Genomic DNA, 18,152 nt, shown 5'->3' on the forward strand with positions numbered 1-18,152 from the left:
TTTTTTTAATGCATGAGTTATCAGTCAAATGACTGAGGAATAAAGTACAATAAAATACTCTTCCCTCTGTATTACTTTGCTAACTGCTCATCTTACATATCAAACACTAAAAGCACACAACTGTTTCTATATACTTTTATTGTCAGAAACACCACAGAGGTAATAAATACAAAAAATGCAGTATAACAAAAACATAGATTACAAAAACACACTTTGTGCCATCAGTAGCCATACTTTAAAAAAAGGAACACTTTATATTTGTGTGTCAACTTTGATTCTCTAACTAAAATGTAAACTTTGCTCAGCCATTACAGGTATTTGGCGTACCGAAGCTTTGTTAGCTGGTGTTGGGGCTACGTGGGCCAGAGTGTCAGGATGGTCCTGCCCTCCTGCGTGGTTCTCAAGATCCGCAGAGTGTTCCCTGATGCTCAGGGAAGGTATACGGGGTTCAGACCTGCCCTTCACTGTCCCTCGACACATATCTGTCTACAACTTCCTGCTTGTCAGGTTTCTCATAGTTGGCAGAGAGATCCGCAGGTATTGGGATCTTCAGCACCTCAGTCACATATGGGGCCGGGTCCTGAAAAACCTTGTGAAAGATGAGGTCCAACAGGTTGTCCACGTAATCTGTAATACAAATTGGGACAAAAAGTTGTACATTTTGCACTTTTTTGTATTTATTTTCTTTTTATATTTATATTGATCTATTTATCCTGAAGACCATTTCAAGACAGCAGTTAATTGATATGTCAGTTATGTTTCACATACTGTTTGTACATTGTTTGACTTTGTAGAATTTTAAATAAAGCCTGTGACACTCACGGAAGGTTGCCTCTGCTTTCACCATATTTGCCGTGCACTCGCCCTTTTTGTACTTTGGGTAGCTCACTTTAAATAGCGGCTCACCAGTGGAACTTGTTGCTTGGGGACGGACAGCATTTTCATTGAAATGCAGGGCTGCCAGGTACAGTCTTTGGGGAGAAAATAATAGTTGTTAGAGCATCTGTGTATGCATTTTTAATAGTTTGTATAATAAATAATAGGTATACATTTCTTTGACAAAATAATCTTACTGTTACCTGCATAACATTCCCAGAAAAGGAAACAAAACGTTTTTGGGTGCAAAACGCAGAATGACGCTGTGGAACGACTCCAACGACGAGGTCTGGTAGTGAGGGCTCAGCTTCCCCACATCTTGTGTCATAATGAAACAAACTCAGCTGCATTGCCCGGAAGATCTGAGTTAAAAAAAAAAACACAGGACGCTTTGCTTTAGTACTGCTTTTCGAATTGTGTGTGTATATACTAACAAACTAATATGTACAATTTCCCTCTTCAAATTCAAATGATAATATCCTATGATCAAAGTATTTACTAAAAGTGAATGAAGTTGTGAATTAAGGTAAAGACAATTAACAATTACCTTCTCCAGTTTGAAGAAAGATGCACCAGTGGCATACACTGCAGCTGAGAGTTGGATGTTTCCAACAGGAGTGCTACCAAGAAGAGGCTGACTATTCCATTTTCTGTAGAACTCACAGTATGGGCACTTTTGTTCTACAGAGAGGAATGTCCCAACCCTTCTTGTTTTCACATCTGACACCCGCCGACACACAGGACACCTCTCAAACAGCTCCAGGAGGCAGTTTTCATATACAATATATGTGGGTGTCTTATGAACAGGGTTGCCAGATTCCATTCTATTAGAAAGACAAAGATTTCATCAAAAGGCTGCAACAGCTAAAACAAGTGTAGAATGGTAAACCATCTGATGATCAAAATGTTTAGATTAAATATTGAGTCACTCACGTCACATCTGCTGAGTCAGTCAAGACTGTGACCGAGTCATCAGGATCATAGGTAGAATCATGTGGCTCTCCTAAGTCCAAACTTGAAGAACTTGGGTGTTCCTCTTCCTCCTCCAAGCGAGGTCTCTTACCAGGTCTCTTCATTGGGGTCGATGTTAGGAATGGCTGTGATGCTTTGAAGGCCACAGATGACATCAACCCCAACCCCGACATCATTGCAGGGCACAGCTGTCTGTGTGGCTATGATAAAACAGACATTCAGTATCCGTGGAGTCACAACAAATGAGATGCTGTTACAGCTTTAACACGGAGACACAATCGATGACATGACGAAGTAACTGAGGGTAAACAAACCTGTACTTTTGTAGTGAGGTCGCAGTGTTTTCACAGAAAGTTGCGTGCCATATGTACGTTTCTCTGGTGGATCCGTCTGGCAAGCTACGTCATTTAGCCTAGCACCGTGAACAGATGTGCCTGCCTAAACACCAAAATGAGCAATGTTAGTCATGTTTGTACAACAGTCATGCAAACAAGGATACAAGGACACATTTTCCCCAACTAGGGCTGGTAGTGATTACTCGTTCTATTCCCGCACATTATGTAAACAACATCTTCCGCGCGACTTCCCTCAGCAGATGAGGCCAGAGGCTACGATGCATGCTAGCGTAGCTACAAGTTAGCTCCAGGCCCGCATATGTACAGACGACGACGGAGGCAAACAGCGTGAAGAGAGCACAACACACACGAACCTGTTCACCGTGGCCTGCGACGCCGTCTGCTAAATCCCCGTAGCATGTAGCTACAGCAGCTGTAGCTACTACAGCTAACGGCGGAGCTTACTTCCAGCCCGGTGCTGATGAGTGTAACTGGTGCTAAATCCCCGTAGCTGTAGGCTGTAGCTACAGCTCCCTTGCAGCAGCTGTACAGGGAGGACATGCGAGCGGAGGAGAGGAAAACAGAGTGGAGACCACAACACACACGAACCTAGCGTGCTGTGCACCGTTCACCATGGACTCCGGCGCCGTCTTCTCGCTAAGACTCGCCAGCCGTCCTCGATGAATTGTTCAATAACGTTATTAATAGTCCACCATGAAAACTCCTGTAAAGTCTCATCCCTGTCCCCAACCACTACATACTAGCCGGCAGCCCCTCACACACAAGCCACAACATGCTAACGTCACTAGCCTCCACACAAAATGTCTAAAAGAGGCAACTACCAGAATTATAAAAAAAATACTTATATTTCCCTTATATTGGCCCAGGTTGGTAAAACAGTCCGATGAAAAGTGGTTAGAGCACGCTAACAGATATTTGCCAACTCTTGCAGGAACGTTGCCGTCACATATGAAGTCGATCCATCTCAATCTTGTGTCTTCTGAAGCTGGAGCCACATGAACAGCTTTGTGCGGATTTGTGCAGTCCAGCACTGAGCATCTCGGTGGTCGAAGTCGTTTCATGTTATCCAAGTGTTTACAAGGCAAGAATGCAATGGCGGCGCAAACCGATGCAGGGTCAATAAAGTGGGTGGTTCTTAAATCTATTGTGGTTCCATCCATTGGTGGGTCGAGTGTTGGTGGGGCTGACGTAAAGAATGCCAATGACGTAAAGAATGCCCATAACCCCATTGGACTCTCGCTAGCGCACACTTCCTGACATAGAGGAACCACACCAGATCGCGGGAGTTGTGTTTTTCCACAGTTTTTGGGACGGTAGACATGCCAGATACCCAAATTAACGTGTAGAAGCACTACAAAAGTGGAATTTTCATACGATGGGACCTTTAAAATTATATTTTCTACAATCTCTGGGACTGCAAAGCTGCACTGAATGGGCCCAAGCATATGCATTTTGCAATATCACTCACGCTTCACTTCCTGCGTCCGTCATGTGATCTCTATCCTTGCCTGCTAATTGCTCATTAGATTAAATGTGTTTGTTTTGAATCACTGCCCTATGTTGTTTTATGTAGATCTGTGATCTGAGTCCAGTATCACACAGATTGACCGACGGAACCAACTGTGGCCAGTGCAGCCTCCGTTCGTTCAGAAACAAAGAGGAGGAGGGCGAGGACGCAATTATCTTTTTATTAGACCTTTATTCTTGGTTACATTCAATGCATAAAGGAAAACTCACACTGTCATTGAATCTCACGAACCAAGAAACCATTGTCTTAAAACAAACATATTTAATCATATGAACTAGTAAAGAACACACATTCATACGGTGCAAGGAACACACTTTAACCTTAAAATGACATGAAGGACCTTATGAAAAATAGATAAATTATGTAGAAATCAGTAGAAACAAGATATTTAAGCACAAATCTTTCCTGTTATATTTTCTAGGGACATAAAACTGGTGTTACGACCAGGGCCGGGTCTAGGCAGGGGCAAGAGGGGGCCTGGCCCCCTCAAATAAATGTTGTGCCCCCTCAAACTAAATCCCAATTTATAATAATAATAATATAATAAAGCACAATGCCCCCTCAAGATTTGTGGCTGCCCCCTCATACATGCCTGTCTAGACCCGGCCCTGGTTACGACCCTGTGTGTATATGTGATACTGTTCTGTTCCTCCTCCTAGAGTGTGAGCAGTCTTCTTTGAGTGTGTGTGTGTGCCTGATTGATAGCAGGTTGGACCTGCTGATTGGCGTGAGCCGCCTGATTGCTGCTCCAGGATTGGCCAGACTGAAGAGAGGAGCCTACTTGAAGCACTGACTGACTGCAGTCTGCCTCTCTCCACCAACTCTCCCACATCCAACTGGGACCAGTGTCTGTCTTAAGTGTTTTTTTTGTTGCATATGTATGTAAGTAGAAAAGTGTGGGTGGTAGCCCTGTAGGAGGGAGAAGCCATTTTTCTTTTACCCTTGTTTTTTCCTGTGTTTCCTGGTTTAGGAGTTAGGTAAGCTTTTGTCTTTTTGTTAACATTTTTGGTATGTAGCAGGAAGGTAGGGAGTTAGATTGTTTTGTTTGTTGTGTTGGCTTCCTCTCCCTCTTAAGTGAAAATTAAAAGCTACCACTAAACGAAAATACCTGGTGACACTGGCCTGCTTGGGAGTGGGAAGAATGGAGAGAGCACCACATGTTATGTCTCTGATTTCCCCTAGACCAGGGGCGTAACACTGGTAATAGTCTACTTAAAACAGTGAACTATGAATATGTATAATATGAATAGCTGCTGATATTTCCTAATAAATCTTTTGTTGCAAAAGTTGCAACTGAATCACTTCTCTCTAGGGGTGCAACGATTAGTCGACGTTGTCGACAAAAATCGATGACAGGAATAGTCGCCGACGAATTTACTCGTCGATGATTCGTTGGTTACGTCATAACACGTGTTTTTCGTGCCGTGCAGTTGAACTAAACGTCGTTTTACCGGAGGTGCTGATGAAAGCAGCTGAGGAGTGAGCCATCCTGCTTCCTTCCTATCTCTGAAAGTCGCCCATGTGCAATAGCGTCAAAACACGGTCCAATGGCGTCCTCCGCTGCAGCAGCATCGCGCACCAGAAAGTAAAAAGTTCCGGAGAACTTCACCCGTAACAGCCCGAAAAAAACTACCTGCAGTATCTGTACAGCGGACCTGTTCTCCATGGAAGCAGGACACGCGCATTTGAGGAGGAGGCACGTGTGACTTCGTAACGGAGACGATGCGGACTCGCCTCTGTCAGATGTTATATATAAACGTATATACCTGAGCGCAGGATTTTAGCATCCATTACAAAAATATGGTTTAAACTTTTTATTATCGAGTTTAAAAGCGTTATCCTATTGCCTGACAAACGTCTTTTTTTAATCACAATTATTTAGTCAGAAGAAGACTGTAGTTTCGTTTGTTGATGTTTTTATTGCTGTTACTTTCCCTGTCATTTTTCTGAACATGAAAAATGAATACTTGATTTTTAATTTATTTGTTTTATTAGCACTTTGCCTGTCCTTGCTTTTAAATGGACAAAAACTTGATTTGTCTTTGCTTTTGTGTCAACAGTACCCTTATATGAAACAAAGTTTATTAAAAGACATTTTTTTTTAATGAAGTATCAATATTTATTGCCTTTATTTTCAGTCATGACATGCCTCGAACAACCTCAAGCTAAATTTAAAAGCTGCTTGCTAAATAAGAGCAATTGAGAATTTGTGTCATTCATAATCCGATTAGTCGATTAATCGTTTCAATAATCGGTGACTAATCGACTATCAGAATAGTCGTTAGTTGCAGCCCTAGTCTCATAGAGTTTTCACTTTTCAGACTTGTTTGTCCCTGACAAGCCCTACTTCTCTCCTTTATGAATCCTCATAAGGCACATACAATAGGACTGAATCTTAAAGGGGAGATATTATGAAAATTCCACTTTTGTAGTGCTGATTAATTTTGGCCTCTAGCATGTCTACCGTCCCAAAAACTCTGGGAAAAAAACAACTTCTGCGATTTGTTGTGGTTACTCTGTCAAAAACGATACGCTAGATAGCGTCGAATGGGATTACGACCAGAACACACGTCATAGTCATGCTACACGGCTCGGCTCCACCGGCCGGGCAGCTCGCGGGCCCGTCTCCCCCCGGAGCCAGGCTTTTGGCCCACCACTCTGGTTCAAAGCGATATGGTTGCAAGATTGTATCTTCGTCTCCAGTAGCCATATTTCTACAGAGGTAATGGATAGCTAAAGATCTGGGGGCTTGTATCTTGTGAAGGAAAGAGGAGGGGTGAGAGGGGTGAGCGGGGCACTCAAAACAGGTCAATCTGAGGAGTGCGGTTTTAGACAGGGTAAAAAGTGTGCCGTTTTAAATTATCCTTGTGGTATTTTGACCAAAATATGTTACAGACATTTCATTAAGACCCCAATGAACCATATCAACTGTGGTAATATGGGCATAATATGTCTCCTTTAACTCTTTAACCACACTCAGAGAAACTTAACTGTTTCTCTCTTGTATGAATCCTCATATGTTTATTTAGATTTGACCTGTGGTTAAATCTTTTACCACACTCAGAGCAACTAAACGGTTTCTCTCCTGTATGAATCATCATATGTTTATTTAGACTGCCCCTTTCGGTAAATTTTTTGCAACACTCAGGGCAACTAAACGGTTTCTCTCTAGTATGAATCCTCATATGTTTTTTTAGATCTGACCTTATGTTACATCTTTTACCACACTCAGAGCAACTAAACAGTTTGTCTCCTGTATGAATCCTCATATGTGTTTTTAGATCTGACCTTGTGTTAAATATTTTACCACACTCAGAGCAACTAAACAGTTTGTCTCCTGTATGAATCCTTATATGTGTATTTAGATTGCTCCTATGGTTAAAGCTTTTACCACACTCAGTGCAACTAAACGGTTTCTCTCCTGTATGAATCTTCATATGTCTATTTAGATCGCCCCTTTCTGTACATTTTTTACCACACTCAGAGCAACTAAATGGTTTCTCTCCAGTATGAATCTTCATATGTGCATTTAGATGGCCCCTATGGTTAAATATTTTACCACACTCAGGGCAACTAAACATTTTTTTTTCTGTCTTACATCCCATATCACTTGGAGGCTGTTTGTTATTTTTTGTATTTAAACCAGTCTGAGTTTCCCTGGTCTCCAGCCAATCATCCTCACTGACTTCAGTCTCAGAAGAGTCAGTCTTGTCCTCAGGACTTGGTTGTAAACTTCCACCAGGTCCTGAGTTCCTGGCTGGTTCTGGTCCTCCACAGTCCGCTCTGTTCTCCTTCATCTCACTGGGATGAAGCTTTGACGATTTAAGTTTCTCTTCATCTTCTTCACTCTTCACAGTGACAGGAGTCAATGTGAACTTGATATCAGCCTCCTCCAGTCCGTGAAGCTGCTGTCCATCTTGATTGGTCCACTGATCCTCCTGGTCCTCTTTAATGTGGGGGGGCTCTGGGTCCTCCTGGTCCACAAGGGGGCTCCACTGCTGCTGTTCAGAGGTTACCTTTTCTTTAATCACCATCAGTTGCTGGACGTCTGCAGGACACACTGAAACACAAATACACACGTTTATCATTTCAGAGTTTCCTGAAGTGTTTTGAAAAACTTGTGTTGAGTAGTTTAATATCGACTGTTGTGATTTTTGAATGATCACATTCAGGAAGTAGAGATGTTGAGGTCGTTTACAGTTGGTGTAACGACGCAGCTCGTAAAGGAAGCAGCATAAAACTGAGGGTTTCTTGTCAAAAAGTTTTTCCTTCACAGCAGCAGGTTTTCTGCACAGACTCGTTCACAACAGCATCAAATCCTCCTCATTATTCAGGTGAGAGGTGGAGCAGCCGGGTGCAGCAGACAGAGACAGGAAGTGGCGTATTAACTCTGCTGCTGGAGCTGATGCTAGCTAACGTTAGCCTGTGAGCGGTTCCTCCTCGATTATGGAAATAAATCATAATCACGATTATTTTGGACAATATTGAAATCACGATTATTCAAACGATTACTTTTGAGTTTGAAAACATGATGCATTTATTCAGTATTTCTCTCCAAAAAAACATTTTGTAAATGAGAACTTTGAAATTTCCTATCATTATTAAATGTCCCCATCTGCCCCCCCCCCCTAACACACAAGCAGACAGAGAGAGAAGGAGAGGGGTGGGGGATGGCTATGAGGACCATCATCATTTACCCCCGAACACCGACATTGAACGGGTTACATGCAACAATAAGTTAAAAATCGTGGGCTGACCGGTGCAGAGAAATGCGGGTCCGTTGTGAACAGCAGGCGGCTGCGTGCTGGAGAATGGCGCTGCGCGGCCGCTACATTGTGTGGTTCTGCTCCTCGTCGGATTCTTTGAATCCGAAGTGTTCCCATACAAGAGAAGTTTTTCTACCCTTTTTGTCGATCAATCGGGGGCTGCCCTCCCTCAGCCATTTTCCATGCGCGCTGTTTTTTAAATACCGCCGGTCACCGCACACACAACTCGCCTCCTTCACTTTACATCTGCTTGAGAGTGAGTGCCAGTCAGCTGGGCCGTGTTGAATGCTTTGGGGAAGGACTGAATTGCACATGCATTTTCAGAAAATCGTTTTAACTCGATTATATTAGTTTGGAGATTGTTCGACCCAAAGATCGAAATCGCGATTGAAATTCGATTAATTGCAAGCCCTACACTTAGGCTATCTTTATTAGGGATGGACATAATTAATCGATGATCAATTAATTGATCATTAAGAATTTTGTCGATGACATTATTTTGTGTCCACTGCTCTTCTTCAAGTAGGAGGTCGGAATATCCGAGTCGCCTGAACGCAGCACAGTGAGGATGTTAGCAGCTGTAGGAAGCAGCCCGGAGTTATACTCTACAAGCCCCGCTGAAAGACCAGCAGCTAGCCGCTGAGAGCTAGCTGGATTTGAAGGTTCTCGACCTCTCAGTCCAGTTGTTTTCACGTCCTCAATCCCGGAACCCTTCACCCAGACCCCGGTCTGTCTGGGTTCCCTCCCAGTAGACTGAGGGTTCGTGTGCGGACATGAAGCCGAGCTCCACAGCTAGCCTCCGGAGCTAGCAGAGGCTAGCTCCAAAGCTAGCCCCTTTGGACCCGGACAAATCCGGGTTTGGTTGAGGGGTTCCGGGAGTGAGGACGTGACAACAACCGGAGTAATAGGTCGAGAACCGCGAAATCCAGCTAGCTCTCAGCGGCTAGCTGCTCTCTCAGTGGGGCTTAAGAGTACAACAGCGCATATTTTCAAGTGTAACCATTGATCGGATCCCGTTTAACTGCCACAAGAGTTGTTCAACTTGCAATAAAGATCTCAATGAGGAAACGCGCTGTATTTTTTCTATTTTCACTCCATTTTAACAGCCTATAAATGGTGAATTTTAATATAAAAATATTAACGATTTATCGAAAATTCGTCATTAACACTCCTGACAATCGAATAAGACAATTTAATCGAATACCCATCCCTAATCTTTATTATTGTCAACATGAATAGTAAGGTCACCAACAATAATAATGCTATCGGTCTTTAGGACTAGGTTTGATAAAACTCTGGAAATTCCGGAAAAAATGAAGTATAAGCCCCAGGAGCACGGTAAACTGCAGCAAGTATGATTGGCTGTTGGTGTTTCTTGGATTGGTGTGCAAGACATTCAAATGAGTTGTAGCTGAGTTTAGGTTTAGGATTAATTGATAGACTGGAGTTAAAAATAGCTGCAAATCCACCTCCTCGGCTGAATTCTCTGTGAACGTGTGAATTTATATGACTGGGGGGAGTAGATTCATTTAGACTGACATATTCATCAGGATGCAGCCACGTCTCAGTTAAAGGCAATAAACCTATGTTGTAATTAGGGTTGCAAAATTCCGGGAACATTCAAAGTTGGAAACTTTCCATGGGAATTAACGGGAATATACGTGAATTAACAGGAAGAAACTGGAAATGTTGTGGGTAATTTATACTAACTGTATTTACCTTGTCATATACAGACATAAATACAAACATTTTGTTTTGTCATAGGCTGATTTGAGCCCTGAGGAAACTTCGAGCACTTGACTATATGCTTCTGCATCGTTGTGGCATTCTTAACATAGGTCTTTGCACAGTATTTGCAAATGTACACAGCCTTTCCTTCTACATTGGATGGGGTGAAATGTCTCCACACATGAGATAGTGCACGTGGCATTGTTCTGTAGAATAAGATGAGAAAAAAGTTTGTAAAAAAACGCTAATGCAATGCCAGAGATATAAATAGTTATCCAAACAATTGGAATTGTCTGTAAACATATTTTAGAATTGATAGATAAATCAATGGAAATAGGCAAGATGAACAATCCTCAATCAGCATGCTAATATATTTTCCCCAGTAATATCATCGAAACTGACCTGACTCGTCCTGAACACTACAGCAGGCCTCAATCAGCCCTGCTGTAGTGTGAAGGATGCTGGGAATTATCTGCATGTGATGGAAGAATGCAGCGGAGGGTTGAAACTCAACATGCAGCGTGTGCTGCATTCCATACATCTTTAAAATAGAGTTTTGAATGATGACTAGTTCATTAACTATAATAGCTTTTGATGGAAGTGATCTAATGTTTAAAAGAGCACCTTTAAAAGTCTTAGTTTCCTGCGTTTATGCAGAGGTTGTGTTAATTTGAATTAGATTTTAGTGTGGAGTTCTGGCTCTGTTATTGTTTAATTTAAATAATTTAATCTGACGGTGGACAGACACAATCTCTATGGGGTTGTGTGACTGATCCAGAGAGAGCGCAGAGAAGTGTGTAGCACTGCAGCTCTGCTTCCTGGTCCCAACTCTGGGTTGTCATGTAATAGACTGGGTAATATTCCTAGATAAGAGAGCTGCTCCATCCCAAGTGGGATGAACGCGTCACTTCTAACAAGACCAGGTTTCCTCCAAAAAGTTTGCCAATTATCTATAAAGCCGGGAACCGTTTACAGGACAGCACCTGGACAGCCAGCGGGTAAAAGACAACATGCGACTAAACATGTCATCACCTGTTGTGTTAGGGCAGTGGTTCTCAAACTTTTTCTGTCATGCCCCACTTTGGGTCTAAAATATTTTTCATTCCCCACCTGCTCCCCCGCCCCAACAAATTGGGCCAAGTTTAACATGTGTATTTACATAACATACACATGAACATTAAATCCACATTACTTTCATGAATTTCTGACAAAGTTGTTTGAAAAATCCCTTTTCAAACTACTTTTTGTGACCTTATGCGCTTATTCCAACAAATCGTGCCATAACTTTGCTTAAATTCAACATAATTAAAGTACTTTTGGTGACATTTATCACTACATCCCTCCATCAGTCTGTACTTTTTCAATAATAGAGAAAAAATTTATTCAATTAAAATCACTTTGTTACAAAGATGATAAAGCTCAACCAAAAAGAACACATGCATGTGACTAGGGTGTAATGTTTCTAAGTGTCTTATTAATTTGTTTGGTCTCATAGAGTTTTCACTTTTCAGACTTGTTTGTCCCTGACCGGCTGCTTCACGTGAACGAGCTCTGATCTCCTGTGTGTGTCTCTGAGCGAGTGAGTAGGGGCGGGGCGGAGCCCCGGGCCTGAGCGTGTGCGCGACGTGCACAAACCTGCACAGGGAGTGATGGGAAGTTCGGATCATTTTACCGACTCGGTTCTTTCAATCTCGTTCAGTAAAATGAACGAATCTTTTTTCGAGTCATTCGTTCATTTCAACGGGGGGGGGGGGGGGGGGGAGGGACTGCGCATCGGGACTGTTCCATAGGCTCAGTCAAGGAAGCAGAAATGATTCGTTCATTTCCATACTGGGTCTTCGGGTACGAGTCTTTGGATCATTTTTCAGGTGACCTGCATTGGCTCAGTGCTGGAGCTGTAGCGAGGGACGTTCACTGTCTCCCGGAGAAATGAACACTCTGTGTTTTTAGTATAGAAAGACGTGAATTATATTCGTTCACAAGTCATAATGACTGGTTTTGTTATTTTCACTTTACATTTACACTTACATTTTAGGTGCAGTGTAATTGTTTCCCGTGATAATTAAATGCCAGTGTGATAATAAATGACAATTTCAAACCATACAAACTGTCATGTTGTACTGTATTTAATAGAAGAGGTTTTCTTTAAAAAATATGATCTGTCACACAAATGTGCAATTCAAGTAAAATGGTCTTATATTATATGAAAAATTCTGTGTAAGACACAATTGATTTAAGTCTGTGAACTTTGAGTTTGTACACTTTTTATGGTTTGAAATTGTCATTTATTATTATTATTATTTGGAGGAAATTCCTGAAAGTAATGTGGATTTAATGTTCATGTGTATGTTATGTAAATAGGGAGCGGGTGGGGCATGAAAAATATTTAGACCCAAAGTGGGGCATGACAGAAAAAGTTTGAGAACCACTGGGCTAAGCTACGTGCTAAGCTAGGTAGCTCCGCGGCGGCTAAGCTAACTACAGCTAACGGAGCTTCTAAGCTGCGGAGCCGAGCTTCTAAGTCGCTGAGCCTCTCCTCCATCGCTACCAACACACTGCATTTATTACATGTAGCACTACTGTTAATGGAGGCGGAGGAGTCAGTAAACATGAGACACTCGGAGCAAGAGAGAGAGAGAGAGAGAGAAGCCATCGCTGCTGTATCAGCCTGTTAGACTACGAGGCTGAGCTCACACAGAACACAGAGTCACTGAGCACCAGAGAGGGGGGGCTGGGATGTGTGGCTGTTTAACTACAGACCGGTGATTGTAGCCGGAGTGATGCAGAGAAACAGCTGTTAGCAGAGGAGCTAGTTCAGAGAGCGACCAGCGGCAGCGGCTGGTAAACAGGAAATGACGCAGCACGCTTATCGTAATGACGTAATCATAACGTTTACTCTGACCAGTAGAAGCTTATCAAATGAATATGAGTAGAATTGAGTTCAGTATGTTGGTCCGGCCCTCCACAACATGAATCCCCCCCCCCCCCCCTGCTCCCGGGACTGACCTGCTCTGTGCAGCCGGACTACGGGCTGCATCGCGGCCTCCAGCAGCCTCCTCCGGCGGCAGATCTCCAGCTCGGTCCGCTCCACTCGCTCCTCGGACTCGAACAAGGTTTCCTCAAGCCCCGCGAGGATCTGCTCTCCCGCCGCCGCGAGCCGCTCGGTGAGCATCGCTCTCAGCTCCGGGACTCGAGCCTTTCCTCCTCCTTCGTCCACCTGCAGCAGGAAGTCTTCAGCGGCAGCGCGGATCCGCTCATGTACCAACACCCGCAGCAGCTGCATGGCGGCCATGTTGCTCCTCTCTGAGTCTCTGAGGGGACATAGACCATAGATATATTTATAAAGACTAGATGTCTCGTTCGACGGAGCCGGACGTCCACACATGGCGGCCATCTTGCTAGGGGGCAGTTCGCTCACCCATAACATTGTGTTGTATTGGTAAATAACCATATCTTGCTCAATTTTCAATCGATGTTTAAACGATCTGGTTTGTTGTAAACGTCAGAGATGTAGTTATGACACTGAATACATTTTTTTTTTTTTTTTTTAAGAAAATAACTTAATTATTCATAAGAAAGCAGTGCCAAATCTATGTGTGTTTTAATGAACTGAGATATTTGTAAGTTTGAATTGATCCTGGACTCATTTGTTTTCTCTGTTCACTTTTAACAGCTGCACACATTGTCAGGTGGTCTCCAGATGGAGATAAATATGAGGTGGTGGTAGATGACGAGGTGAACATCTATGACCTGGAGACGGCGTCGGTGACAGGAACAATCACGAACTCCAAAAGAATCTCCTCTGTTAAGTTCTTAAATGTAAGTTCTGTGGAGACCTACACAAACTATGGCTTCTCTTAGTGATGTAGAGACAGTTGTGGTTGTGATGATTGTTTTTTAGGAGAACTGGTATTGAAAATAACAATAAACCACATATAAGATAACATGGATGTTTTATTGTGTTTGTTTTTCAGAACTCCCTCCTGGCCGTCGCAGGAGATGATGAGATCGTGATGTTGTGTGAATTGGAAAAACTGAAATGTGTGTGTGAGTTCAAGGCTCATGAAACAAGGTAATTACATTCTTTTGTAAAATGTATTATTGAATTTGATGTCTAATGTTTAAAAACTTACACCAACTCTCCTTGTTGTGGTGTCAGGGTGAAAGCAGTGGACAGTTTTATGATGGAGGATTACTGCGTGTTGGTGACGGCTTCCAATGACAGATTGATCAAGATGTGGAAGCTCCACCTTAAAGAGGCACGTCTGTGTTGTTGTTTGTAAACAGTTTGGGAGAAGAAGCCACTTACGTTTTATTTCAACCAATACTTTAACACATTTACATTTTTGGCGAATGTCTGTGTTTCAATTCATAAGATTATCATTTATCAAGTGTCTCCATCCTAACCCTGTAAATTATATAACAAGCTTTCAATAAACACAACTCTGTGAAACAAAGAAGATTAAAAAAACACAGTTACCCGCTGAGCTGCCGATCATCCACTGACCAACCGCTGTCGTCCCACAGGAGCTGGAACCTCCCACCCTCCTCGTGGAAGTGAACACCTCGGCCCGGCTGACGTGCCTCGCCGTGTGGAAACCTTCATCGGTGCAGCCGCCCGCTGAGGAACCAGCAGCTGCTGCGACGACATCTGAAGGTGACGACCGGACGTTCATCTCACAGGATCATTGTGTTGTTAAAGAGAAACCAGACACGAGCTGGGACAGGGAGTGTTTGTGTTGAAGGAGGTGAAATGAGAACATCATGATCTCAACCTTTACACTCACCTGAGCTTGTCTCCACTCAGCAGTTCGTATTTACAGTCAATGCAGTTTGAGGTTGAAAATATGAATATTTACAGTGTACACAAGAAAACAAGCTCCCAATGAGTAATTTTCTAGAACAACAAGGATTTATGTTTAATTCTCTTCCACTAAATAAGTACAAAGCCTCTATATTTCACGACCTGGTTCTGTCTGTGTCTCGTTAACACTCATCTGCCTCCCTCTGTCCACAGAACTCACTCGAGAGCTTTCAAAGACCAAGAGAGTTCGAATTGCGACGGAAGTAGTCGTTCTGGAAGACGAGAGCAAACCCAGAAAGAAGAAAGAAAAAGGCAGTTGGAAAATGAAATGAGCAGCAATAAAGAAAACATCTTTCAAAGATCTACATGCACTCTTTTATATGTTTGAACTATTTTTTTGTTGAACATGCTGGTACCTGTAATGGACACTGGGAGGTGCTACACACCATGTTTCACAGCTTTCAAGATATGACTGTTCTTGAGATCCAATATTTTTGCTGTTGATACTGAAGGGAAAAATTCTACTTGTTAGATATCATTAGATTCCAGTTATCCAGCCGTTGTCCTGACTAGTCTCACTAAGAGTTACCATTTCTATCAGAAGACTCACCAACCTACATATAACGTTTACTTGAGTGTCCCCAAGCAGTGGCGATTTTAGCCTGAAATTTCTGGTGGGGCAATTTTGTTTGACGTCATGTCACTGCACAAAAATAGAGGTAGCTGATTATTATAAGCAGTAGGCCTATATAGACCAGTGAGATATACCATGGGCTGCATTTTGAGTGCCAGCAGGGAGCAGAAATCCTATTTCAAATACATTTCACATGCTTTAGCGCTCAGCCCGACACAAAGATGAAGCCTATAATCAAGCATTAAAGTAAAATGATTGCAACAAAGTAAAAAGATTAGACAGACACATAGCTCAAATAACTTGCATCATTTATTAATTTATTATTATCAACATGAGGCGACATGCACCAGCTTCATCTGCACAATACTTTGTGTTTTCCTCTCTTAACTAAAGACGGCCTGCAACTGTTTAGAGTTGGCAGTCATTGCTAAGTGTCATGGATAATAGAGTTAATTTCTATATTCATTATATATTCAAATGAACACTTTTTAGAACAATGTTATCTTTTGCTTCCTTATTTGATACACTTTAGATAAGAACCCAGTGTTTTATTTTTCTTCTTTGTCATAAGAGACAGAACACGGTCAGCACAGCTGTGTCTTGCAGGCTCGTTCGTACCTAATAAAATGATAGGAAACATAAAACATGGCATTATTGTAGAGGAAGTGTTACACAAAGTTTGTATCTTTATTTTCTGTGGATATTCAACTAATGATTTTGAATATGGTTTTGGATTAAACTGTGCACTACCAAGACAATGCATGTACTGTATGGAGTTCTTCCACATTATTAGATTGCATATATTATTCTCCAAACACACTCATCCTCATTAACTAACGCTTCTCTCTGCTGGGTGGACCGGAGAGCTAAGCTAACCACCAGGTACACGTCCCTTTGAATCACTTACAGATAAATACAATACTAAACTTAACTAACCTCAAGGCTCCAGTATGCTTCTACGTATCCGTTTCTCGGAGAGGGTTGCACGGAGAGCAGAGAGTCTTTTTGATTTTTACCTCTCTGACGACTGTACGTTGAAAACAATTCACCGCCAAACCCATAGGTGGCGCAAAGGGAAGACGAGTTCAGAGAAGCCTACCCCATTTCTCGGAAGAAGAAGTCCACGTGTGTCTGTTTACCTCTGTCGGCTGGCCTCCCACACACGGAACCATTGCAACTAACAGAACTAAATAAAGTGACACCCAGCGGGTCAAAATGCTGATGTTATCGTTTCTTAGCGCAGCGGTTCCCCGGTCTTGTTTCCGAACTGTGTTGCTGATTCCACAGCTTTAATCTGCTTGAGGCTACACGGAGCTAGCTAGCTCCCCTCCCAGCTAGCTCCCCCCCAGCTTCCACACACAGTCAGCAGGGACTCCCGGCACTAACTACTACCCAGTGTTTGCTTCTAACCTGACGGTATTATAGAAACAGTGTCATGATAGAAGTGGAATTAAAGTCGTGACGGCGGGTTTTTGCACCGGTACCACCGCAGTAAGCATGGTGGCTAGCCCGCTAGCCTAGCACGCTAGCGCCGTTTGAAAGCTCGTTATAACCGTATGTGACCGTGCACACATGCCGTCAGTGCTCTAACGAGCCACCGTCAGCCGCACAACTCCGCTGGCTTAACACACACGTCAATTACACATTAATCGTAGAATCATAGTTGTGTTTGGGTTTTTGTGACAGGGAAGGAAGCAGGAAGTTTGAGGTCCGGAAATGTGAAATACGGAAAATGATGTCGTTCGCGGACCAATCACAGCCAAGGTCTGTCCGTTGGATCTCCGAAATAAACAGGGACAGTTCGAAAAATCAGAGGTGCACGAAAAGCTGTCCGAGGCGCTCGGAGAGGGCGTTCCATGACGGATAGGGCGGTCTTATCTATCCGTTTTAGAAAAGACGTAGAGGCATAAATTGGCCTTCAGAAGCGGGAGCTCACACGGCTTGAGCCTCTCTGTCAGGAGAACGTTAACTGTGGTCTGTGTGGTTCACGCTGATTGGTGCTCCCATGGCACAGGTCTGACGCTTGCCCCGTTGTGCCCGGAGCAGAGATGTACGGCAAGCGAAAAGCGTTTGAGATAGCGAGCACACAGACAGAAACAGACACGAATCAAATTACTCCAAAACAAGACTATAATGCTTGTGAGTCAAGTTTATTCACACACACACAATCACGCTACTTTGCATATAAAATAAAATAAAATATATTTTTGCCACAAAGTTCAGATATGCAGTATTTAGCTTTCTGCACAACAGCGCCATCTGGTGGGGCTGCCCCTAATGTAGAAACGCCACTGTCCCCAAGTAAAGAGCAGATACTTGTGTATGTGTTTGCTCGGGTTCCTCTGCAGATTCTAACTCGTCTGTCGTTCTTCTCAGAGTCAGGTCTGGTTCCTTTCCAGGTTCACTAATCTTTGTTTTGATGTATATGTTCATCTTTTACCCCGTCTGACATTTCAAATCAATAAGAACAAGATAAGGGAGAAGGGCA

At 42.9% G+C, this 18,152-nt stretch overlaps 2 protein-coding genes and 1 long non-coding RNA gene across 3 annotated transcripts; 1 reads left to right on the top strand and 2 right to left on the bottom strand.

The window, feature by feature from the left end:
- Nucleotides 1-185: 185 nt before the first annotated feature.
- Nucleotides 186-2,253, bottom strand: LOC133018018 (uncharacterized). The gene is made up of 6 exons (XR_009682796.1): nt 2,163-2,253; nt 1,810-2,048; nt 1,424-1,700; nt 1,080-1,238; nt 823-971; nt 186-627 (listed from the first exon to the last, which is right to left on the bottom strand). It is a non-coding gene; the product is annotated as an uncharacterized LOC133018018 (long non-coding RNA).
- Nucleotides 2,254-3,894: 1,641 nt separating this feature from the next.
- LOC133018252 (gastrula zinc finger protein XlCGF57.1-like) lies at nt 3,895-13,398 on the bottom strand. The gene is made up of 2 exons (XM_061084573.1): nt 13,233-13,398; nt 3,895-7,792 (listed from the first exon to the last, which is right to left on the bottom strand). The coding sequence occupies exons 1-2, from the start codon at nt 13,396-13,398 to the stop codon at nt 6,699-6,701; spliced, it is 1,260 nt and encodes a 419-aa protein (XP_060940556.1). The 3' UTR covers nt 3,895-6,698.
- A 420-nt stretch (nt 13,399-13,818) lies between these two features.
- On the top strand, nt 13,819-15,451 carry LOC133018254 (p21-activated protein kinase-interacting protein 1-like). Its single transcript, XM_061084575.1, has 6 exons — nt 13,819-13,822; nt 13,900-14,045; nt 14,201-14,298; nt 14,386-14,485; nt 14,754-14,883; nt 15,244-15,451. Exons 1-6 carry the CDS (start codon nt 13,819-13,821, stop codon nt 15,360-15,362), a joined length of 597 nt encoding a protein of 198 aa, XP_060940558.1. The 3' UTR covers nt 15,363-15,451.
- The last annotated feature ends 2,701 nt before the right edge of the window (nt 15,452-18,152 follow it).

The sequence above is a fragment of the Limanda limanda genome, chromosome 13 (assembly GCF_963576545.1).
Source record: "Limanda limanda chromosome 13, fLimLim1.1, whole genome shotgun sequence".
Taxonomy (NCBI): domain Eukaryota; kingdom Metazoa; phylum Chordata; class Actinopteri; order Pleuronectiformes; family Pleuronectidae; genus Limanda; species Limanda limanda.